The 26,024-nt window shown below is 40.4% G+C and overlaps 1 protein-coding gene across 1 annotated transcript; it reads left to right on the top strand.

Annotated features, from left to right (window-relative positions):
- The first annotated feature begins 3,692 nt into the window (after positions 1 to 3,692).
- PPP2CA (protein phosphatase 2 catalytic subunit alpha) lies at positions 3,693 to 24,774 on the top strand. The gene is made up of 7 exons (XM_081231122.1): positions 3,693 to 3,998; positions 17,411 to 17,620; positions 20,370 to 20,543; positions 21,122 to 21,211; positions 21,733 to 21,894; positions 23,150 to 23,268; positions 24,014 to 24,774. The coding sequence occupies exons 1-7, from the start codon at positions 3,897 to 3,899 to the stop codon at positions 24,084 to 24,086; spliced, it is 930 nt and encodes a 309-aa protein (XP_081087248.1). The 5' UTR covers positions 3,693 to 3,896; the 3' UTR covers positions 24,087 to 24,774.
- Positions 24,775 to 26,024: the final 1,250 nt, after the last annotated feature.

Genomic DNA, 26,024 nt, shown 5'->3' with positions numbered 1-26,024 from the left:
AACCTGGGCACCCTGCCGTGGAAGCGCAGAGTCCTAACCATTGGACCGCCAGGGAATTCCCTATATGATGTTTCTGATAGTTATGTTTTGTTTCCAAAGGCCACTGTGTATTTCATGGCAGACACTGAGGGGCTCCAACTGGCATTAAAGGATATTTAGAATCAGAGATCACTTAGAAATAATAATACTTACTGGACATTTATGATATACTCTTTGGTGTGTTATATTTATAATTTCATTTAATTCTCAGAAGAGCCCTTTTATTGGCTATTATAATGATCCTCACTTTATAGATGAGAAAACTCAGAAAAGTTAGGTAACTTGCCAAACCTCACACATCTAGGCAGTTGCAGAACTGGAATTCAAAGCTGGTCCATCTGACTCCAGATGCCATTTCTTACCTACACAGCTCTACTTTCTGTCTCAGTAAGTTTAGAAGTCAGGGAACTAGAAGAAACAACAAAATATACCTAACATAAGGCAAAGAGAATTGCTGACAAATAAAATACATCTCATTCCTTCTCCATGTTTAATGTCAATTTTTATACCTTGGCTAAGAGTGCCCTTTATAAACTATTTGCTCAAGGTTATCTTCCTCATACCCCGCCCCCATCATCAGATGATTTTTATTTATACCTATGTTTAAACATCATAGGCAACCCTCAGACTCACTGTATACTGAATTTGCCACCTGAGCAAAGATTCTTTTTCGAAGCATATTTGCTTTATTCATTCTCTGGTTTTTGCAAGAAATAAAAAGGACAATTCTTTTTTTTTTTTTTTAATATATTTATTTATTTATTTTTGGCTGCATTGGGTCTTCGTTGCTGTACGCAGGCTTTCTCTAGTTGTGGTGAGCTGGGGCTACTTTTCATTGCGGTGCACGGGCTTCTCATTGCAGTGGCTTGTCTTATTGCAGAGCACAGGCTCTAGGCACGCAGGCTCCAGTAGTTGTGGCATGCGGGCTCAGTAGTTGTGGCACACGGGCTTAGTTGCTCCGCGGCATGGGGATCTTTCCGGACCAGGGCTCGAACCCGTGGCAGGCGGATTCTTAACCACTGCGCCACCAGGGAAGCGCAAAAAAGGACAATTCATTTTGGCTTGCTTTTAACTTTTTTTTTTTTTTAATTTATCTATCTTTTTGGCTGCATTGGGTATTCACCGCTGCACGCAGGCCCTCTCCAGTTGCGGTGAGCAGGGGCCACTCTCTGCCGTGGTGTGCCGGTCTTTCACTGCGGCGGCCTCTCCTGCTGTAGAGCACAGGCTCCAGGCACACAGGCTTCAGCAGTTGTGGCCCGTGGGCCCCCGCATCAGCAGGCGAACTCCCAACCACTGCACCACCAGGGAAGTCCCGCTTTTAACTTTTTGTTCCAGGTATTCCTCAGCTCTAGAAATGAGACAGTCAGGTCTGATTAGCCAAGACCAGATAAATCAAACTGAATTTTCAGATCCATTGGTTATTTGGGGTTCTACAGAGTAAAAAAAAAAATTCTAGATTTCTTCTAAAGGAAACGATATTCTGATTTAGTTCTGTACTGTTTATAGTCATATATGCTTTACTTCACGGCTTGAATGCTAATAAGAGCTTCCTAGAATTCATTCCTTAAGAAGTCATGGCATCTAATTATTTGGCAGGATGTTTTAAGTATATATAATTATATCTTCCATTTTTGTGGTGGTGGAGAGCCAAGTCATCTGCATCAAGAGAAAATAATACCTGCATTAATGCTACCAGCCAGGATCTCACAGCATTTTGGAATAACCCACTCATTATAATCTAGGCGTACACTGAGTACTCAATACTTTTTAATCTGCCAGACTAACATCACTCCCACCTTTTTAGATAAGAGAACTCAGGCAAAGGGAAATTATACTGAGCCTGCTCCATATTTCAGTCCTTTGAGGTCAGTTGTGTAAGTGTGGCTGAGACCTTGCACTTGGGAGTATGAAGTTTAAATCCTGACCACTACCTTGGGCAACTCCCTTCTCTTTTCTGAGTGCCTGTCTGCTTCTTGCCTGATGAGAAAGGACCACTTCTCACAGGTACAGGGCAATGGTGAATAAGATAGCACACTGGGCATAGCTTTATAATCATGGGCACCAAGTGATGACTTTTTTCCTCATTCATTCCACATAGTCTTAACTCTTATTCCTCTGTGTTTGGGGACGTTAACTGCAAAACATAGTCAGAAATTGAGAAAGTGGAATTGCAATTTCCAGCCCAGGTAGACCACACCAGTCAGCTTCGTCAAGCAGGTTGTCTTGGATGAAGGAGAATTTTCAGTCCCACCACTGGCTGATTCTGGCCCCCAGGGCCTTCTTCAGCCTGTTGGTCAGGATGATGTGGTCAAGGCTGCAGAGTGAGAACTCTCCTCCAGCACACTGCTGAGTACTTGGGTTGGCTGCTATTGGGGGTAAGGAGTCTAGAAGACAGGGACCAGGTTCACACCTCTTGCCTTGCCCTTTGAGGTTTAATGTCTTTTGGAAAGCTTCTATCTCTCAGGTCCTGTGGACATCATAATCGCTCTTCTGCCTACATATCCGCAGACCATCCTAGGAAGTACTGTTGGGAGAATACAAGCTCCACCAGGGTAGGATACCGTGTCTGTTTGGATGACCCTTCTGTCTCCTAGTCATGGATCTAGCACATAGTTGGCACTCTACGGAGCCAAATATTTCTGTGAAGGGAAGGACGACGAAATGTGAAAACATTTCACAAGTCTCAAAGAGATTCAACAGCCAGACAGAGGTCCGATCCTAGGGTATCCGAGCTTTATTTAAAGCGCGGACCACTGCCGCTTCTAACACGACCGGGTCCCGGGCAGGACGGGTGCATCCATCTCCTTGCGGCCTTTCCTTGAGAAAGTAGGCCCGAGAGGGCAGGGGTTAGGGGAGGAGAGCGTCTCTCCCCAGGAGGAACCGGAGTAGTTGGAAGGCGCACACCTTGGGTACAAGGGGTGAGGCTGCGCAGGGCGTGCGGAAGCCAGGAGAGCTACGAGGCCCCAGCCATCGCGCCGGAAGAGACATCTAGGCCCGGGGATAGGTGTGTGCCGGGGGAGTCAGGTGCACTACGCGGCCCTCCCCCGACAGGTACACCCTCCTCCGCCTACGAGTGACCTAATTACAAGGTGCCGGCCGCGCCCGGAGGCGAAGGTGGCAACTCCAACCAGGTTACCACTCGGCGGCCGTTCTTGCCCCCAAGATGCAGGAATCCCACGCAATTCCAGTGTTGTATCACGGAGGAGCCATGGGGTCGCATTTCTAATTTCCGTGATTTGATTTCAGTCGCCAGGTGAAGACCCGAAGCGTATCGCCTTCGAGAAAAAGTCTTCAGCAGCAAGGAGCCACCCTCCCTCCCCGACTGCGCCTGCGCCACGTCCGCGCCTCAGCCGCGCAGGACGTACTGCTCTGGGATTAGCCTACTTCCCAGCTGCAAGTCTGGTCCCTGCTTGGTCTCTGTCTTCCCTTCCCCCTCGGCCTCTCCCTTCTGGAGGACAACGCCCTAAAGGCTAAGGTGTCTGTTACCAGCTGGCTACGTTGCGCCTGCGCCTCTGTCCCTAGCACTCCAGTCTGGCGGCTGATCCGGGCTGGCGCTGCAGTTGCGCAGCTCTGGTCCCGGCCCTTCTACCCGCCGCCTCCTGACGCCGGGCGTGACGTCACCACGCCGGCGGCCGCCATTACAGAGAGCAGAGCTCCGGGGCTAGAGTGAGCGGAGGACGGCCGCGGCCGGTGGCCGAGCACGGAGGGGCGAGCCAGCGGGCCAGCGCTAGCGCCGAGCAACCGCCAGTACCCGCACAAGTACCCCGGGAACCGGCGGCGGCGTGTGCGTGTGGCCCGTGTGCGGGCGGCGGCGCGGGAGGAGCGCGGAGCGGCAGCCGGTTCGGGCGGGTGGCATCATGGACGAGAAGGTGTTCACCAAGGAGCTGGACCAGTGGGTCGAGCAGCTGAACGAGTGCAAGCAGCTCTCCGAGTCCCAGGTCAAGAGCCTCTGCGAGAAGGTGAGCTGCACCTCGGATGCGGGAGCCACGGCGGGCCGAGCCCGCAAAGAAGGAGGTGGCCATGGGGAGGGTGCAACATGGCGGAGGCCCCGGCCCCCCGAGCCTCCCAGACCGGAGCCCGCCGCGGCCCGGCGGCGGCTCCCGGGCGACCCGGCGCCCTCTGCCTCCCGCGCAGGGATTGGTTGTCGTTGCCACCGCCGCCTAAAATGGCGCCGTTCGCCCAACTCCGGGGCTTCAGAGCTTCCCGGCCTTGGCGCGGGGCGAGGTGGCTGTGGGGAGCGGAGACCCTGTGGGTCAGGGTTGGGGACGGTTTTGAGATGTAGGTAAGAGAACTTGAGTTCTATGGCCTGGGAGTGGGGCCTGGGACTCAGATGAGTAAGAGGCATTTTACTTGTACTCAGACCTAATTCTTAGGTCCAAAGCTGTCCAGAAGCTCCCCGAACGGCAACCTTGTAGACCAGATCCTAGGACCTCTCTAAAGGTCACACAGCTTTAGCACTATCTTGGGTGGTTTGTGTTAAACTCACCGAGATATCTTTTCCAGAGACTTATTTGAAGCGTGTTTTTAAAGAATGTTAAAATGAGTTTCTAACCTAGTTTCTACGAATGTCATGGTGGTAGTCATAGGGAGGAGTATAACTTATTTTTCATAGTTGGAAGAATGGAGAATTTGGTGAGTCATACTACATAAGGAACTTTGGGATTGGAAATCAAGTGTCAGTTTATGATTTATATGCCGACTCAAATTGGGTAGTGTGAAACGCTTCTCTAAGTCTAACGTACTTGGCATTTTGCCATTTTCTTTTTAAAACGAGCAACATAAACTGTAAGAGCAAATTTTGTATCCTGGCTCTTTCTTGGAAAAGTTGTTTGTATATTTGTGACTTTAAATAGTGGTAGTAATGATAAGAATAGCTATCGATTGAGCTTTTACAGTATCCCAGATATTGTGCTTAGTGTTTAAATAATTTATCTCACAGGTGTTGAAAATGGAATGTTGTAATCTATTTTAGTAAGTCCGTTTTAAATTACCTAATTCTGATTTGTTTTTTCCAAGGAGTTGGGGAAACAGATAGCCTGTTGGGTTTGTCTTATAATTCAGTTTCCTAAGTAGAGAAAATGATGAGCTCCACCATGAATGTTTCAATTTACCTTTTCAAAATTAACTTTGCAGCATTTCTTTTTAGTTCCACAGAGTTGTGGAATATCATATTAGCATTTTGTATTAGTGAAGAGTTATTAGAAAGCAATTATGCTGACTTGTTTGTGGCTTGATGTGAAAATTAGGTTCATGAGTTTGATGTATATGCTCCTAAAACCGGCTTTTTCAGAAACTATTCTGTGAATAATTGCAATTTAAGTGAGTCTAACTCAGATTCATTTATCCCATGCTTCGACAAAACTCTCCTATTAGTTGATGAGGTGGCACATCATCTCTTGGAGCTGAATTTTAATGGTAGCAATGTAGTCTTTTGTTGCTTCTTGATCCTTAATTTGCTTCCATCAAATGAGAATAATATTTGTTTTAAAGGTATAGAAATAGGCTTTTAAAAATTATTTAATGTATAGTGTTAGGTCTTAGTTTCTAGGTACTATAAGTGATGATTTTAATGACTTCTGAGGTTGAGTTTTTACTCTGTATAAGACTTTGAGTCAGTAGTTGGCTAGATAACTGGTCATTTGTGTAGAAAACATCGCAAGAGAGCAGTGATGTAATTGGAAGACCACTGGACTGTGAGTTAGAACTGGCACTAGTCCTCTTTCTGCCACTAACTAATTGTGATTGACCTTGAGGCAACCACTTCACTTGGTCCACATTTTCCTGTCTATAAACTAGAATTAAAATAGATGTTCCAAGGTTCCTTCTAATCTTAGATTATACAGTTCCATTTTAAATTAGTACTCTGTGTTTAAATATTGAACGCTTACTGGATATCCAAGATTGCTTACTTTTATGAGATGAATGAAAAGCAATGAAAAAGAATCATGCTTATTCTCAAGGAGCCTGAATCTACTTGGAAGTCAGTAGTAGATGGAACACAGAAGTAGAGGGTTTGTGTTGGAGACAACAGAAGATAATACTGGAGTTACAGTGGGGTGGCTGAAGCTCGATCCATCTGGTAAATGGTCGTTGTTTGCCACATGTTTGTAAAACTAAGATGTAGTGAAGTTAATCAATTTATGCTGAAATCTCCATTGCTCATCTACTGTGTCAAGATTTTAATTCTTAGAGCCAAAAAAAAGGAGAAAATATTTGAAGCTAGATTTCCAAAACATGAATGAATCCTTTTGGGGGACTATCACACAGCCTTCAAACTGTTTTTAACTTGTAAGTATTCCAACTTTTGGAGCATTATTAACCTTCCAAACTAAGTTAATTTGAAGGCAGCTTTTTAGGTATATGGGATAAGTTAGGATGCATGACTTGAAACATGTTTTGTACAAATCTTTTTAGTGAAGCAAAAGTTCTCAGTATAATAGTTTTTTTTTTCTTTCTTTTGTTCCTTTTAAAGAAACGATACTTGGTGGAGATAGCTATTTGATAATAGTTGATTATTTCTTTGATTATAAGAAGGAAAGTGTGTTTATAGACAAGGGTGAATATGGTTTTTATGTTATTAATTAGTTAAGCTTTTTTCCCCCAAGATGTGATTAAAGTCTATATCAAAGACAGGGTTGTTGTGTGTGCAATATATCTTGTCATTTTGGGGATCATAATTTGTTGGTTGTTTAAAAATTTGTTGTGAGTGAAGCAGTTTTGCCTATAGTCACAGGTCTGTAGTCATTTACTACACCTGTATAACTGGACTGGTATGTTTCCATCTACCTATTGGAAGAAGTAAATAGTATCAGCTTGCTTTTGCTTTAACTATAGTCTTTTGTTATGTTCAGCAGTGGCTTCATTTAGGTATGAGTTTTGGGTTTGTGCTTTCATGTCTTACCAAACTTGTGGAGAATGTTGTTTGATAGCCAGATTTTTTTTTCCAAAGGAGTTCTTTACCTAGGTATGCTGTTTTCCATTGCTCTACAAGCACTATAAATAAAATGCAGCATGAGTCTTCCTGCTAGTTGGATGACCTGCAAGTACTTGACCAAGGTTAAATTCCTATATGAAATGGGTAATGTATTTTTGTGAGTCTGTATGTGTGTTTAATTTAAAAGGTGGTTTGACTTATTTCCATAAAGGTAATTTGAATATTGAGAACAAGCAGTTGTGGGGGGAGCATGATACAGAATATTGTTTTCATCGTAATTTCACATACACAGTTCCCTTAACAGGTTTATGAGACAGTTATCCTCAGTTAGAGATGGAAACCACAGCTCAGAAAGATAAAGTGACTTGACTACAGGGGCTAAATTGAGATTGCCAATGTTTTAGTCTTGCTTCACAGCGCCCTTCTCTTTTCTGAGGTAGTGTTAATAATGAAGACTCAGAGGAATTGGGGCCAGACTGAATTGTAGAATCAACAGCTCTGTAAAAGAACGCATAATTTTTGTTCTTTAGAGCTTCCTATTCATGTCACATACTGTTGTCCCACTCTCTCCTGGAGGAGGAAACAGTAATTATTTTTCAATTTTGGACGTGGCTAACTGCATTTGCCTCTCAAATAAGATTAGTGAGATGAAAACCCCAGTTAATTTTCTGTGTATTCTCAGATAGTGTAAATCATGATCCAGAGACCAAGCTCTAAAATACTCTAATAAAGTGTAACTGACATTTATATTGTTCATTAAGCGTGTTTAAATGCCTTTCTTTTTATCCTCATAGCTTCCACAGTCAAGGCTGTTTGCCTGTGTGTATTCTGTGATCTCCCAGGCATGAAGCGGTAGTGCAGTTGGTTTTGAGTTGACTTAATGAGGAAACACCAAAAAGGTGAACAGTTCTTCTCTTCAGACACACAAGTTCCCCCCACCCCCTGCCCCACTCTGCCTTTGTTTTCTCTATCAGAGCCAAGAGTTCTGTGTTTGCAAATATGGGCAATAGGACTAAGGTGAAACTCATGCTATAGAAAGAATGATGGGCACTGGCCCAGCATTTGAGTTAACAGTAGTCTGGTGTTCATTTTTCCCCCTATCTCATTGTAAGTCAGGTTTGTCAGTTACCTGTGGCGTATTACTTGTTTAGTTTGGAGGAGATAAGCTAGGAAAACCAGGAGACATTGGGTTTGGGTTGACGCATGATAGAGAGGGTTGGTGTTTTTTGTTTGTTTGTTTTTGTAAATTTATTTATTTTTTCTTGGCTGCGTTGGGTCTTTGCTGCTACACGTGGGCTTTCTCTAGTTGCGGCGAGTGGTGGCTACTCTTTGTTGTGGTGTGCAGGCTTCTCATTGCAGTGGCTTCTCTTGTTGCAGAGCACAGGCTCTAGGCGTGCGGGCTTCCGTAGTTGTGGCTCGCGGGCTCTAGAGCGCAGGCTCAGTAGTTGTGGCGCACTCACGGGCTTAGTTACTCCACGGCATGTGGGATCTTCCCAGACCTAGGGCTCGAACCCGTGTCCCCTGCAATGGCAGGTGAATTCTTAACCACTGCGCCACCAGGGAAGTCCCAGAGAGGGGTCTTTTTTGAGGGCGCTGAGGAGAGGTAGGAAAAGTTACGTGTGGCATAGAACTACCCCCTACCCCTTACCGTTTTCTTTATACTTTGACCTGTTTCTCTTATTTTCACCTTTTTCCTTACCCATTTCACATTACCATCCTTTTCTGAAAAAACCCTCAACCTGCCCTCTCCTACACAAGTGAGATCTGAAATGGACTAGAACTGGGAAGGGGAAAGATTTTGTTTGTTGTTTAAAATAGGTTTTCTTTCAGCTTCTGGAGCAGAAGTTGTAGAAGAGGCTGACAGAGGTCTGATTGCCAGTAAATGGCTGGGGGCGGGGGTGGGGTCTGAAAAAACTGTGAAGAGCAATCTGGGATTAACAGCTTAATTTCTTCACAATACAAGGTTGCTGTTGCCACGGATATATTGGTATTGTGGTTTGGAATGGATAAACAAAGCAGTGACAGAGATGTATGTGTCTGCATCTGGGTATTTCCTAAACTGTATGTGATCAGCTGGCTAGTCACTCTGGCACACCCTGTCCCCACCTCTGCCTTAGTCATTTAATTACTACCACCAATGGGAATTTTTACCTTTCTGTTGTTGAGGGGCCTGAAAGAAGGCCGAGCGAACCTTTGTTCTAGAGTGCACCTGGAAGACAAACATTAGATTACCTAGATAGTCACGCAAAGTGTAGTTCACACAGGTTATGGAGTGTCCGTATTATTATTAACTGTGACAGTGTGCATTTGTTTTTGGAATACATTCAACCAAAATTTTTTTATATTTATTTATTTATTTTCCTTTTTCTTTATATTTATTTATTTATTTGCGGTATGCGGGCCTCTCACTGTTGTGGCCTCTCCCGTTGCGGAGCGCAGGCTCAGCGGCCATGGCTCACGGGCCCAGCCGCTCCGTGGCATGTGGGATCTTCCTGGACCCGGGCACGAACCCGTGTCCCCTGCATCGGCAGGTGGACTCTCAACCACTGCGCCACCAGGAAAGCCCTAAATTTATTTTTTATTTATTTCTCTTTGGCTGTGTTGGGTCTTTGTTGCTGCGCACGGGCTTTCTCTAGTTGCAGCGAGCAGGGGCTACTCTTCATTGCGGTGTGCAGGCTTCTCGTTGCGGGTCACAGACTTCTCATTGCGGTGGCTTCTCTTGTGGAGAATGGGCTCTAGGCACATGGGCTTCAGTAGTTGTGGCTCGCGGGCTCTAGAGCACAGGCTTGGTAGTTGTGGCGCATGGGCTCAGTTGCTCCGCGGCATGTGGGATCTTCCCAGATCAGGGCTCTACCCCGTGTCCCCTGGCTTGGCAGGCAGGTTCTTAATCACTGCGCCACCAGGGAAGTCCATTCAAGCAAAATTTATTATGCTTCCTTTATATGTACTATTTTCACTATTTGTTTAGCTTTGTCTAAATAGTATCATTGTAGGGATCTGTTAGTTGTTTTGCTCTAATAGCAGGGTTTTGGATTAGTCAGGAGGTTGAACGTGTAGTAAACTCCAGATAGGAAAGATTTTAGAATTTTTGTGCTAGTGGTGATCAAGTTAATTGTCTTTCTCTGGTGCCCATCATCTGTAAACTAGCAGTAATGCCTGCTATCTCTGTTGGGTGGCTTTGATTTTCAATAAAAAGGCTTAAGAAGTGAAGTGCTTTAGGATGTGTAGAATTTTAGTGATGAAAAAAACCTCAAAGATCCTCTAGGCCAAGTCACCTTTCACAGATGAGGGAGGAGACTGAGACCCAGAGTGGTTGAATCTCATTCAAGATGGATTGTTATGGTGAAAAATTTTAAACAACTGTGTATATAGCAACATTTCTCAGTTCAGTAGATTAACATTTTTTTCCCTATGCAGGAATGATTGGGACTGTTTAATTCATGCACATGGGTATGTTCGTTGGTAAAGATGGAGGCCAGTCTGTTGCACGTGAGACACACAGCTTTAAAGAAAGCAGTCATTCATTTTGGTCAGAGGTGAAGATTGTTGTTTTACAGAAACAGATGGGAAAACATCACCTTACGTATTTTCTCTGAATACAAATTTAGAATTATCCCTCATCCCTGACCTTTTCTTTCCATTAGGCCCTAAACCAAATAGCAGATACTTGTTTGCAGAACATTATGTGGAGGGTTATGATACTTTGAAAGTATTATAATCATACAGATTTTAATCAAGACAAATATTTCATAAAATATTAGAGGCATCTGGTCAGTATAATTAATGAAAGACAAGTGGTATGAAGAAAGATTTGATAGTTGAAGATAATTAACTCAAGATTCTTTTGCTTTCAGGGCTAGTACTGTGTCCTAACCAATGTATCACACCAAAATAAAAATCTAGCCGCATACACTAATTTATCATGAACTTAAATTTTTTTTGCACAGTTATGAAAATCAAAGAAACCTACCACTGATTCATAAAAGCAGTATGAAGCAAAATGAAATTCTCTTAGGATATTGAAATGCTTGATTCTTGCTTGCAAATTTAATTATTTTGCTTTTTATTTTATTTAAAAAAATATTTTTCCATGCCTGATAAGGATGTGTGTCATGGTTGCTTGACCCTACAGGTATTTTATATTTTTTGGCTGTGCCATGCGGCATGTGGGATCCTAGTTCCCTGACCAGGGATCGAACCTGTGCCCTCTGCAGTGGAAGCATGGAGTCTTAACTCCTGGACTGCCAGGGCAGCCCCAGTTATTTTGCTTTTTAAAAAAGTTTTCAAATGTCTTCAGTTTTTACTTGAACTGAGAAGTAAAATTCAAAGATTAATTATTGCTTTTGTTTTTTGTTTTGCTTCTCTTATGTCTTTATGGCTCTATTGGTAGAAGATGTATTCAACTGGGATTAGAGTATGAAATGTTAGATTTACTTAACTAGAGTTCTAATGAACATTATAATTAATAATCGGATTTTTAATGGAAAAATATCTAAGAACCTTTGGCTCCCTATGAATACTCAAAGAATATGTGTGGACACGTTGTACAAGAGGAGAAATAACTGATACTATATAAACATGGAATAAAAAGTTCAAACCCTGAAATTAAAAGTGCCAGTTAAATTAGAAGATAACACTTTATATCTGAAATAGCTGAGAATGGGTACAGTCTCATATTTATTACTGCACAAGTTAGGCATAGGTCCAGTGGTACATAGGGAACAAAGATTGTTAATATTGTTTTGCTCTGTAATCCCACAATTGAAATTTTCCTGAAAGAAAATAATTCAAAGAAACAGTAATACATGTGTAGATCTGTTCAGGAGCATATTATATAGTGGTTTACAATGATCACTATAACGCTATAGGAAATTGGGTCAGTGAATATGAAAATTTAGGACACAAAATGAGACGTTACCCAGTTGTAAACTGGAAGGGAATACAAAGAAATGAGAATAGTTTTTGCTGGTGTGGCAGAATTGAGAAAGCATTATTCTTACAGTCTCACCGCTGAAATAAACAATCTGTTAAGATTTTATTGTTTTCCAGTCATTTTACACAAAGAATTTTTACCTTGTAATCATTTTGTATTTTAAAATGTTTCCTTGATTTAATAAAAATGCATAAATACATTGTGTTTTTCTTTTAATAATTAAAAATGCATAAATGCATTGCGTGACTTTTTCTACCATGTAAATTATGTAGGAATGATATCAATGTTGTATATCCTTAAGGAAATTAATAGATATATAAGTGGTTGGTAAATCTGTTGTTGGTTCATGTTTTTGTTTTTTTTTTTTTTTTTTGCGGTATGTGGGCCTCTCACTGTTGTGGCCTCTCCCGTTGCGGAGCACAGGCTCCGGATGCGCAGGCTCAGCGGCCATGGCTCACGGGCCCAGCCGCTCCGCGGCATATGGGATCCTCCCGGACCGGGGCACGAACCCGTATCCCCTGCATCGGCAGGCGGACTCTCAACCACTGCGCCACCAGGGAGGCCCATGTTTTTTTATTTTACTTGCCTTCCTTGAAAAATCTTGGATGATCTGTTGGTCTTTTGGTCTGTTTTAAATCTGATTTGTTTGTAATTTCATGTTATTATGGTGGTTAGGTATGGTCCATATCTAAGACTTACTTAAGTCTATAGGTCATCGGCTTTATTACCTGATGTTTTTTATAGGAGGTTGAAAATAGAGTGAGATTTCTGAATCCGAACTCAGAATGCTGAGAGGATGTTTATAATAAATTAATGCTCCTGAAGGTTGCTGGTCTTTGGGTGAATCTAAATTTTTAAATTTCAGGAAGGTGTAAAAAATTTTAACTTTCCACAGTTACTTGTGATAAGCTCTTATTAATGGAATAACTTGTTCCAGTTTTAACCTTGTTCTAGGAAGGTTCTTCCCTTGAATTCATTCATTTCAGTCTGACTGAAGTTCATTCATTGAAATTCACTGAATTTTCATTCATTCAGACTGAATTTCAGTAGGGTTCCAATAAATAAATCAGTATGATGCTAGTTACACTGTTTCTTAAAGCTTGATCTTAATTCTTTTTTCAAATATGAATTATATTAGCGGAGACATTTGAAGTCCTTGAAAAATGTTTTAGGGGAAACAAAAGTTTGAGGTGTGTGTGTTACTTTTGATTCTCTGTATGGTTCAGGTGACATGAGGCTTTAAATTATGGGAGTCAGAATACCAGAGAGTGAAAAGGTAGTTATTAAAAATTTTTTAGTCTCTAATGTTATCTAAGTTACCTTGAGAGTCTGGTTGTACCATTTACTTTGAGTATTAAACCAGAGAGTTGAAGTTGTATAGCTATCTTTGAAACTGATGGTTGGTGAAGGCCTGGAGGCACTAAAGGTGACTCATTAGAGGTCCCATTGGGTGACCCATAGAGGGGGGTTCTATTAGGTGCTTCTGGGATTTATAAGGCCTGACTCCTGTGATAGAAAAAGAGATGTCTAAGAGAAGCTATGCTATGATTAGTTTTCCTGACTAGAATAATCTTTAATAAGGACGTCTACAGTCTTTTTTGTTGTGGTGTTCTGGAACTAGTGTATTTTGTGTAGTGATCATCTGAGAGCTGATAAGTTGAGACAAAAACCCAAAAAGTACGTTTTTTAAAAGAAATTTTTTAATAAACTTATTTATTTTATTTTTACTTTTGGCTGTGTTGGGTCTTCATTGCTGCGTGTGGGCTCTCTCTAGTTGTGGTGAGTGGGGGCTACTCTTGGTTGCGGTGCGTGGGCTTCTCATTGCGGTGGCTTCTCTTGTGGAGCACGGGCTCTAGGCACATGGGCTTCAGTAGTTGTGGCTCGCGGGTTCTAGAGCACAGGCTCAGCCGTTGTGGTGCACGGGCTTAGTTGCTCCACGGCATGTGGGATCTTCCTGGACCAGAGCTCGAACCCGTGTCCCTTGTATTGGCAGGTGGATTCTTAACCACTGAGCCACCAGGGGAGTCCTGCAAATTTCTTTTAAGTAGGGCCTATCTTTCATTCATAGCTGTTTTCATTAGTATGTACTAGGTGCTGAAAACATCAGGCCTGGTATTAATTCCAAACAGGTTTAGTAATGGACTATGCCTAGTGAACTTCCACTTTTTAGTAATAATAAATTGAGAAGTTGGAATTACTGTAGAGAGATGGATTATATGTATTTCTTAAGAAATATATCTTTTTGAAACACAGTGGAAATTTTTTCTAAATTTAAAAATGTTAGATGAAATTAATAACTAACATTGTGTTGTCAGTGGTTGGTAAATGTCCTGAAATAGGCTTCCCAAAATGTTTGGAGACTTGAAAATAGTGGTTCTTAAACTTGGCAGCACCTAAGAAAGCACTAGTGTAGGGTGGGGAGGGGAGACTTAAAAAAATTATTGATGCTTGGATCCCACAGACAAAGATTCTGACTTAATTGGGAGAGGAGTAGTTTGGGCATCTGGATATTTTTAAAGAGCTTCCCAAGTGATTTTTTAACGTGCCGCGAAGGTTGCATACCACTACCTTAAAACCAGTCCTTGATATCCTTGGTTGTCACTCAAAATGTAATGAGCAATGGCTCATTAGCAACAATTCTCTTATGATATTTTCACCCGCATATTGCAGTGTGTAACCTTCCCTTGACCAAGCCTCCCACTGTACATTCTGGGACACCATTCCATACTGCTGATCCCACATAGAAGATTCCCAATAAATGTTGATTGGATATATGAAGTAAAACACTTTAAACACATTCTCAGAACAAACTACTTTTACCTTCTTGGCTTTACTGACTTTCCCTGAGGAAGTCTTGTACCTTCTCTAGTAGCCCTCCCAGGTGGATGGGTTCTGCATCCTTCTATTTGAGGATAAAATTCCCTGTGTTTTTCAGGCTTCTGTCCTCTACCTAGAAACCTGGACATTTTTCCTTACGGTTATTACCTGTTATTTCTTCATTCTCCAGAGAACTTGGTACCACTTTCCAGGTCTGTACTTATGCTGTTGTCCTGGCAGACATCCATGGCTCTCCCTAAAGATGACTTGTCTCAGTTTAAGTTCTTGATTCCCTCAAAATATATATTAAGCGCGTGGGGCACTGTTCTAGCGAGGTGCTGTGTAGACAGTGGTGGATAAAATGAATCTGGTGATAATTTTTTAAACTGTCACTTTGATTGTTGCATGGAAATTAAATTGGAGGCAGGAAGACTAGAAACAGGGAGTTTATTGTGGAGGCTAGCACAGTAATCCAGGTTAGTTGATGGTGTCTTGGACCAGGATATTGGCAAAAAAGATAGAAGCATATGGGTTGAGATGTTTTGGAAGGAGACTAGGCAAGACTTGGGTTGGTCCCTGAATACTGGTGGGTGGCCTTTAAGCTCTGCTCCACCTCACATACCCATATCCACAGCCCTACCTCTGAAATCCTTAATCCACTAATCAAATTTTCTGCCAGTGGATCTTTGTTTTAATACTACTTTGATTAGACTTGTTTTCAGTCCATATCCATGCTCCATTCTCCTCCATTTCCTAGCTGGGTGACCAACTGTCATCATGGTTTGCCTGGGTACAGCTGAGGCGTTTCCTGGGATTCAGGACTATCAGTGCTAAAAACCGGGGTAGTTTGTTAACCTGCCCCCACTCCAGTGTGCTCTCTTCTCTACTCTTGCATGCTATGCTTTAGCCATGTTAACCTTTTCTGCTTAACTCCGTAGACTTTATACACATGATTGCATCTGCCGGTGTTTGATGTCCTCCAGTTTCCTATTCCCATCCCATTTCTGTAGCTCCCGCCCATTATTTGCACCTCAGGCAGTTTTCATAGCTCTCAGTTTTTGTGAGCCCGGAACACTGCTGCTTACTCTAGCATGTCTTAACACTTGGCCCTTTCTTTTGTAATGATCTTTTATTGTCTGCCTCTCCTGCTCCACTGTGTGCGTTTATGGGCTGTCTTCTTTGTTATGATATCTTAAAAAGTGGCCTCCACCAGTTACTCTCTCCCTTTCTTCCATGGCACTTAATACCGTCTGTACTTTGTTACTTGATTACTTGTTTGTGGTCATTCCCCTATACCCGCTCCCCAGCCCTGGTGTGGGAATGATCTATCTTTATCTTGTTCACTATACCTCCAGGGGCTAGCACAGGGCCTGGCACAAAGTATCACTCATGGTTGAGCAAATGAATGATTATCTCCCAGTTCTCTTCACAGTTTTTGGCATACAATAAATGATCAATAAATGTGTGTTGAAATGAATAAAAGAGTTCCTACTGAGTGGAATATTATGTTGCTCTTAAAAGTGATGTTTGAATTTGTGGTTACATGGGGGAATGCATAGGATGCCAAACAGTTTTCTGAAAGCAGCATAAAAACCATGTATATTGGGCTTCCCTGGTGGTGCAGTGGTTGAGAGTCTGCCTGCCAATGCAGGGGACATGGGTTCGAGCCCTGGTCTGGGAAGATCCCACATGCCGCGGAGCAGCTAGCCCCGTGAGCCACAATTACTGAGCCTGCGCGTCTGGAGCCTGTGCTCCGCAACAAGAGAGGCCACGATAATGAGAGGCCCGCGCACCGCGATGAGGAGTGGCCCCCACTTGCCGCAACTAGAGAAAGCCCTCGCACGGAAATGAAGACCCCACACAGCCATAAATAAATAAATAAAATTTAAAAATAAAAAAAAAAACCATGTATATTGAATAGTCACAGTTGTAAAATAAGAAGTTTATGTTTTGATATAAAGAGGGTAAAAACCCCAAAATACAGACAAAATTTTAATGTCTTCCAAAAATCTTTTTTTTTTAAGTAGGACTAAGAAACCTCTCCTCGTAGCCTGGAATCCTAGAGTGCATTGTAGTTAGAACTCTAAAGCTAAGGAACTAGGTACCTGAGTGTCTTGCTCCATTTTCATTGATCGTATATGGCTGCTAATAATGATCTCTTTAGCACTTAGATGGCAACTGATAGATCTAAAACTCATGATACTGATAAGAGGAATGGGACTATGTATCTTGATACATGTTTTTTTTTCTAGGTATCAGAGGTGAGATAGCTGGTGGATAGGTTCCAGGCATGTCTTGCCCTCTTATTTATTTATTTATTTTTTGCGGTATGCGGGCCTCTTACTGTTGTGGTCTCTCCCGTTGCGGAGCACAGGCTCTGGACACGCAGGCTCAGCGGCCATGGCTCACGGGCCCAGCCGCTCCGCAGCATGTGGGATCTTCCCGGACCGGGGCACGAACCCGTGTCCCCTGCATCGGCAGGCGGACTCTCAACCACTGCGCCACCAGGGAAGCCCTTGCCCTCTTATTTTAATGGGATCATAATTGTCTACAGTTTCATCTTATGCTGACTCTGCCCTTTAAAGCTGTATTAAGGGTAACTTAAACATATCTTATGTGTAATTAAACATATCTTTGTTAATGTTGTTTAATGTGAAATGTCTTGGTTTATTTTTCTCTATCTGTAGGCTAAAGAAATCCTGACAAAAGAATCCAATGTGCAAGAAGTTCGATGTCCAGTCACTGTCTGTGGAGATGTGCATGGGCAATTTCATGATCTCATGGAACTGTTTAGAATTGGTGGCAAATCACCAGATACAAATTACTTGTTTATGGGAGATTATGTTGACAGAGGATATTATTCAGTTGAAACAGTTACTCTGCTTGTAGCTCTTAAGGTAATTTCAATTTTATGTTTGAGCATTTTGAACTGGGTATGGCAGTCCTCTTGAATGTCCTTTTTTACCCAGTGATTTGTGGGGTTTTTTTGCATCTGCATGTTAGCTTTTAGAATAAATCCTCACATTTAGGAATTTAGATATTCAGGTTTGGGACTTAATAAATCATAGGTCTGTCTTCATTCTGAATGAGGGAATGGTACAGAATAAAAACAAGAAGGTTATTTTCTAAGGAAGAAAATGCCTCATGATTTAAAAATGCTAGAAGGCTGATTAACTAGAAATTTTAGTTCAGTAATTTGGGATATGAGAGGTAATATAATTACCTTTCTATATATTTTTGAAGTATTTTAAAGGAGCAAAATATTTCAAATATTGGCATGTTTATATCCTTTGACACAATAATCATAATTAAAATTGTACAGAGGAAGAAGTTTAAGAGGAAAAGAGCTTTACTTACATGAAAACATAAATTGTAGCATCTTAAATATCAGAGAAAGAATTGATATAAATATCTAATGGTAAGTGAATATCTAAATTATGGCTTATCTCAATGGAATAGTTTGCAGCCATTAAACATCACATAATCTTGAACAATAGAAATGATAATTAAAGAAAGCATGTTGTTTTATACCAGTTGTAGCTTTGGGAAATATACAAAGATCTGAAGGTGAAACACAAAACGGTAAAAAGCTTTTTTGAGATGACCTTTCTCCCTTAAAAGAAATTATTTGACTTTACTTTTGGGGAGATGATTTTATTTTAAAGAATATGTAGAACGGTAAGATGGCTGCCAGCATCTTCTAGTACTGGAGAAGCAATGAGATGTAGTTTTGGCAAGAGCTGAAGTTTAGGCAATTAAAGTGTAAGTGTTCATGAAGCTACAGGTCTGAATAATGTAAAGTGCTACAGAACATTTTTGGAGGTCATTATGTTCTGCATCTGTAAATTGAAGGAGTTGAATTAAATGATGGAAAATTTCTGCAGTGACTCTAGATGCTATGAAAGCAGCCTTGCAAGCTAACCTGCACTTAAAGCCCAGGATGAATCCCAGTGCTCAGAGGAGGAATAAATATGCTACCTTTAAGAGTTCATGTTTGTGTTATGCGCTGAATTGTGCCACCACCACCCCTTCCCCAAATTCATATGTTGCAGTCCTAACTCCCAGTACCTCAGAATGTGACTGTATTGGAGGTAGGGCCTTTAAAGAGGTAATTAAGGTAAAATGAGGTCATACAGGTGACCCCTAATCCAATATGATTGGTGTCCTTATAAGAAGAGATTAGGACACATACAGAGGGAAGATGAGAAGACACATGAAGAAGATGGCCGTTATCTAGCCAAAGAAGAGAGGCCTTCAGAAGGAACCAACCCTGCTGACACCTTGATCTTGATCTTGGACTTCTAGCCTCTAGAACTGTGAGGAAATAAATTTCTGTTGTTTAAGCCTTCCAGTCTGTGGCACCTCGTATGGTAGCCCTAGCAGACTTAATACAGGGGAAAGGAAACTTAAACAAATAGTGCTGGAACAGTTGGGCATCTATATGCAAAAAATGAACTTAGCTACCTCATACCTTACAATTGGATCAACGTCAATCATAGATATAAATATGAGTGCTAAAACTGTGAAACTTCTAAAATAAAATGTAGAAAATCTTTGTAACCTTGGGTTTGGCAAAGGTGTCTTAGATATGATACCAGAAACACAAGCCATTAAAAAACTGATAAATTAGACTTCATAAAAATTGATTTTTTGTTCTTCAAAAGACATCACTAAGAAAAAAGTACTTGTATTCATATATATTTTTAAAACCTATAAGTAGACATAATTTTTAAGTGGACAAAATATTTGAATAGATGTTTCATCCAAGAAGATATATGAATGGTCATTAAGCACGTGAAAAGATGCTCAAACCTTAGTCATCAGGGAAATGCAAATTAAAGTCAGAATCAGGCCCATTCGAATGGCTTTCATCAATAAGGCTAGTAATACCATATGTTAGTGAGTTTGTTGGAGAGATTAGAAACTTAGGAATCTCTCCGAGAGAAATGAAAGCATATATGTGTACAGAAACTCCTTACATGCGGTATGATCATAAAAACATTATTCATAATAGCCAAAAACTGCAGACAATCCAAATGTTCAGTCTACTGGTGAAAGAAACCCAAAATATGGTATAGCCATACAATGGAATACTGTGCAGAGCGGTAAGATGAGACAAACCACTGATCCATTCACAGATCAGGCTAAAAAATATTCTGCTAAGTGAAAGAAGCCAGACACAAAAAAACTACATATTGTATTGATTCCATTTATATGAAATTTCTAGAGAAAGCAAATCTCAAGAGACAAAGTGTGGGTAGTTGCTGAGAGTGGGAGTCGGGAGTGATTGCAGACAGGCACGAGGGATCTTTTTGGGTTAATGGAATGGTTCTAAAACTGGATTGCAATGGTTGTTGTATAATGTAATAAAAAAAAACCTCATGGGTGGAGTTTTGCAGCTGATGATTATGCGTGGGATAAAGTTAGTGGTAGTGAGAGTTTGATTTTAGTTGAAATGCGGTTGTCAGATACCCCATGGGGTAAATGATCTGTAGGTGTGATTTCACTTTTGTGTGATGTGGGGGTGTGGGACGTTTTTTCCAGCAAAGTTGGGATTCTGTATTTCCCTGTAGAATGTTTGCTGGATTTTTATTTGGTTTTTGAAGGAGCCAGCCGTTCATGTTGTTTTCAACTTTGCTGTTTCAGGTTCGTTACCGTGAACGCATCACCATTCTTCGAGGAAATCATGAGAGCAGACAGATCACACAAGTATATGGTTTCTATGATGAGTGTTTACGGAAGTATGGAAATGCAAATGTTTGGAAATATTTTACAGATCTTTTTGACTATCTTCCTCTCACTGCCTTGGTGGATGGGCAGGTATGTAGGTCTTCTTGAAACTTACATTGCCGATTATTTTCAAGAATCTGCTTTCTTACATTTACGTGCCAGTAACTTATTTTTCCATCCTCACATCCCTTTGGGGTTTTTCTTTGAAGTGCAGTCTTTGTGAGGGGTACTGAACTAACTATATGTTGGGACCACAGGGGGATGGAAGATGTAGCCCGTCCATCCTCTTGGGCTGTTTCTGGACATGTCGGGGGGATGTAATTAGCTATTTACTGGTCCCAGTAGAGCAGTGCACAGAAGAAACTGCAAGAAAATTCTGTGAGAAGGAAAATAATTGTCTATGATGAGGGTAAGGTCAGAGAAATGTTTTCTTAGAAGAGCTGATTGGGGTTTGGGTACAGTAGGGATGGTTTATCAGGAAGAAAGGGAGTGTATTCCATAGTTTAGAGTGGGAGGCAAGAAAGAAAGATCTGCAGAAACAAGCCTGGTTCTGGCAGAACACAGAAACACCAACAGGGCCGAGTGATGCGGGCTACAGCCTGCAGCTTAGTCCAGAATGTTTGTAGTTTATTTTAAATGAGGGTAATGTTGTAAACCACTCTTTTCAGATCTTCTGTCTACATGGTGGCCTCTCACCATCCATAGATACACTGGATCACATCAGAGCACTTGATCGCCTACAAGAAGTTCCCCATGAGGTATTGACCTTATTTTTGGTAATCTTTTCTTTTCAAAAAACTTTTTAGAGAAAGGAAATATTTAATTGTAACTTAGTTCATTGTATGTATTTTCTTGTTTAAGTCTCAAAAATGATCATGTGGTATGAGCACTCTTGTTGACCCCATTCTTCAGAAGCTAACATTAAGAAACCTACCAAGATCACAACAGCTCTGGGACTGGGTTTAGGACTTAGGTGTTGGTTGTCTTAAGAGATTCTGCCTTAGTTACTAAACTCTACTGCCTAACATTGAAATTGGCATACATTAGGCAGATTAATTAGTTAGGGCTTGTTGCTATTGGGACTCATTGATACAGGCTCTGCCTCTTAAAGACATCTGGAAATAGTTTATTTATCTGGCTCTATCTGCAAAACCTTTTACCATTTTCAGCAAACACGATTCAAAAAGTGACTTAGTAGGGTGCTGCTTCTGGTGAATTACTCAGATCACATATTAACCAATTTTGCAAAAGGCAATCTAAAATATAACTTGCTTTTTAGGGTCCAATGTGTGACTTGCTATGGTCAGATCCAGATGACCGTGGAGGTTGGGGTATATCTCCTCGAGGAGCTGGTTACACCTTTGGGCAAGATATTTCTGAGACATTTAATCATGCCAATGGCCTCACGTTGGTGTCTAGAGCTCATCAGCTGGTGATGGAGGTATGTTCTGTTCTTTGACTGATTTGCTTTTTAAGTAAACTTAATGAAGGAAAATCTTAGGAAATTTTAAATTGTACGATATAGTGAGAACATGCCATGTATTCTTCTGATGAATTTGCCATTATAGCCTGAGCCTTTTCAGTAGATGCACACTAGAATTAAAATCTCAAACTTTTGATCCAAATGAATTCATAGGTAAAATGTTTTCAGAGTCTTAATGACTGAGTAGTGCTTGGGGTTTAAGGCTGGGAAAGTAAGATGGGGGAGAGTGAAATATAATATTTTATGGTCTCAGTTTTATTTCATGTATTTAACATGTGTATGTATGGAAGAGAGTTTGGGAAGAAATATACCAAAATGTTTAAGTGGTCCTTTGGATGATAGGATTACAGGTGATTTGAAAGAAGAAGCTAAAAGGAAATGGGCTAAATTCTTAGCGTAGAACATTGATTAGCATACTTATAAAATTAGGGTCCTATTTAGATTAATACTAATACAACTGTATTGTGATTATCAATAAAGTCTGACTTTGCTAGAGATAGGGAAAGAAATTTGTGAACAATACTTGAAAAGTAACTCATGCATTCAGATGGGCTTTGAGAGAATGAGGCTGGAGTTCCTAGAGGCACCTCTCCTTTATACCTTGGGCAGTACAGGTAATGCCTGTACTGACTGAGGACAGAATTAATAAGGTTCTGGTCTCCAGGAGTATGTATCTGCCTCTACAAGGAATGGCCATATACTCATTCTTGTATCATGTTTAGGGCTACTGCAATAAGAGAGGCTGAAGAAATGCTGTTATTTACCGAAAGTCGGATATATAAGAAGTAGCTTATCCTTTTCTGATCGGTGATTTTTTTTAGGGATTTTCTTTTTATAGTAGACAACTTTTGTACTTTTGGGAAAAAATAAATACATGTTTGGGTTTTTTTGTTTTTGTTTTTAAGTTGGGCAGAAGGAGTTCACTGGTGGTCTAGTGGTTAGGATTCGGTGCTTTCATTGCCATGGCCTGGGTTCATTCCCTGGTCGGGGAACTGAGATCTGAGATCCCACAAGCTGCACGGCACAGCAAAAAGAAAAAAAAAAACTGTGGAGTACAGAAAGATATTAAATCATCCAGAAACAAAACAATACTTTTTAAAAAGCATTTTGGGCAGAAGGGGAGATCTTTTTCTTCCCTCTTGAGAGAAGTCACATTTAGTTGTGTAAATAAGGGAGTAAAACAGCGGATTTTTTTGTGTTCTTTTCCTTGTAGGGATATAACTGGTGCCATGACCGAAATGTAGTAACGATTTTCAGTGCTCCAAACTATTGTTATCGTTGCGGTAACCAAGCTGCAATCATGGAACTTGATGATACTCTAAAATACTCTTTGTAAGTATTTACACTTGAGTCGTTGGTTACCATTACTTGAATATATTAGTTTTAATGGGAAGTTTTAACAGTTCAAGAGCTTATGCTAAATCCAGATTCCAATTGGATTTTTTAAGTTTCCTTTGAAACACATCAACAGAGACCTAGATCCTAATATGAATTATTAGGGATTTAACTATTAAATCCATGTTTTTATTGTAGAGTTAATAAAATATATCTGAGGATAAGATAATAGATAACAGTACCTTAGGCTCTTTAAACTTTATTTATTTATTTAGTAGAATCCTTCTTTCAAATGGTCTCAGAAGGAACTACAAATATACAGAAGCATATCCTCTGTAGCTGAAGTTGCCTTGGTTCTTTGAGGAGGCGTGCAGCTAGAAGACCCTTATTAAATGCATGATTAGGGTTCTCTTACATTAAGTTATTGGATGGGGGAAAATGTGTAAATATCTGCACGGGGATGAAATGTACAACATGGGGAATATAGTAATATTGTAATAACTGTATGGTGAAAGGTGATAAGTAGACATATCTAGATCATATTGTAATTAATGTATAGAAATTTCAAAACACTGTTGTACATCTGGAACTAAAACAGTGCTATAAGTCAACTATATATATAAGTTTTTTAAAAAACAAACTATTAAAAAAATGTGTAAAGTCAAAGACTAATATTCTTGATTTTAGTTGTCAGTACATTGATGTCTTGGAGTATAAACAACAAATACGTCTTGTTTTTCAGCTTGCAGTTTGACCCAGCACCTCGCAGAGGCGAGCCACATGTTACTCGTCGTACCCCAGACTACTTCCTGTAACGAAATTTTAAACTTGTACAGTATTGCCATGAACCATATATTGACCTAATGGAAATGGGAAGAGCAACAGTAACTCCACAAAGTGTCAGAGAATAGTTAACATTCAAAAAAACTTGTTTTCACACGGACCAAAAAGATGTGCCATATAAAAATACAAAGCCTCTTGTCATCAACAGCCATGACCACTTTAGAATGAACCAGTTCATTGCATGCTGAAGCGACATTGTTGGTCAAGAAACCAGTTTCTGGCATAGCGCTATTTGTAGTTACTTTGCTTTCTCTGAGAGACTGCAGATAATAAGATGTAAACATTAACACCTCGTGAATACAATTTAACTTCCATTTAGCTATAGCTTTTACTCAGCATGACTGTAGATAAGAATAGCAGCAAACAATCATTGGAGCTTAATGAACATTTTTAAAACTAAGTACCAAGGCCTCCCCTCTACTTGTGAGTTTTGAAATCGTTTTGTTTATTTTCAGGGATACTGTTTAATTTAATTGTATGGTTTGTCTGCACTCAGTTTACCTCCCCTTCTCAAATCTCAGCCTCCTGTTGTTCTCTGTTACTGTCAGATCCTGGTGAGTTGTTTTGAACAGAACTGTTTCTTTTCCCTCCCTCCTGTAAGACGATGTTACTGCACAAGAGCGCTGCAGTGTTTTTCATAATAAACTTGTGAACTAAGAACTGAGAAAGTCACATTTTAATTGTATCAATGGGCAAGACTGGTGCTGTTTATTTAAAAGATCCATCAATTGATAAATTTTAGAATTTGTAGAATTCTAGGTAAAGAAAAATAAAAATCAAGGCCACTACATAATCTCTCTTGTAACTCCTTGACATTCTTCAGATGAATTTCAGGACTTATTTGTAGTCCAGATAGTACAATATGTCAGATTGCCAGCATGCTCTTTGCGGGTTCTTCTTCCTGCATATTATCTGCAAGAAAGGAAATGAAGTCTGTGCTGCTTCAGTAAGACCTGATTGTAAAACCATATAAATCGAGATTTATGTTTTTCGGGTTTTGTTTTTTAATGAAAAAAGCATGTTTTCAGGTAGAGGTTAACAAACTAAATAATGTATCTACTTATCAGTCACTGCAGTTTCTGGTTATAAATATTGCTATGTATGTTCCGTGGACACTTTAAGATGATTGACAGAGTGGTAAGTTCTTAACGAATATTTCTACATTACTTGTCACGTGACCTTAAAGTTAAATTTGTCTCAGATAAGATATAGCTGTTAAAGCATTATCCTGTATTATGCTCTTTAAATGATACTAGTTAAACCAAATAGAAAACTGTTGCTGGATCATGGCTTAGTGTTATGTACATTCACCCAAGGACAAAAACGGCATTTGAAATGAAGTGGCGGTGATAAGCACATACTGAGTTTTTCCCCTCCCTTTTATCCTTTGAATAGGATTAGAAAGTTAAGACAGGTTTTCTATGGAAACTAATACTTGATTGTCTTAAGCTACCAGGGTAGACTTCAAGACACTTAATCATTATTTGTGTGGGTATAGTAATAAAAGTTTCTTTGCTTTGTACTGTGTTGAATTTGGAACTGATGAGGAAAATTTTGCATTTCTAAGATGCTTGAAGAAAATACATACACAATATATATATTTTTTTAAGTGGTCCACTTTCTATTTTTTTGGTAGCTCGTGGAGTTGATTGTCCAAAAGCCCTTAGTTTTTCCGCATTTCTCCCTTTCATTTTACTCTTTTATGCTTTCATAAGAAATACATCTGTCTCTTTTTTGTTTTGTCAGTTTATGTGTTTTCTTTCTGACTGAACAAATAGTTTATTATGTGCAGTACATAATCCAGTTTCCAACTGATCTATTAATAGATACCAAGCAGTGATTTTTCAGGTCCCGTGATCAAAATTGACTCCAAAAGAACGAGTATCTTGTAATTGATGTGTTATTGTCAT

The sequence above is a fragment of the Mesoplodon bidens genome (genome assembly GCF_964165515.1).
Source record: "Mesoplodon bidens genome assembly, chromosome: 4".
In the NCBI taxonomy this organism is placed as follows: Eukaryota; Metazoa; Chordata; class Mammalia; order Artiodactyla; family Ziphiidae; genus Mesoplodon; species Mesoplodon bidens.
The sequence above is the reverse complement of the archived record's forward strand: the minus strand, read 5'-3'. Positions and strand labels throughout refer to the sequence as shown.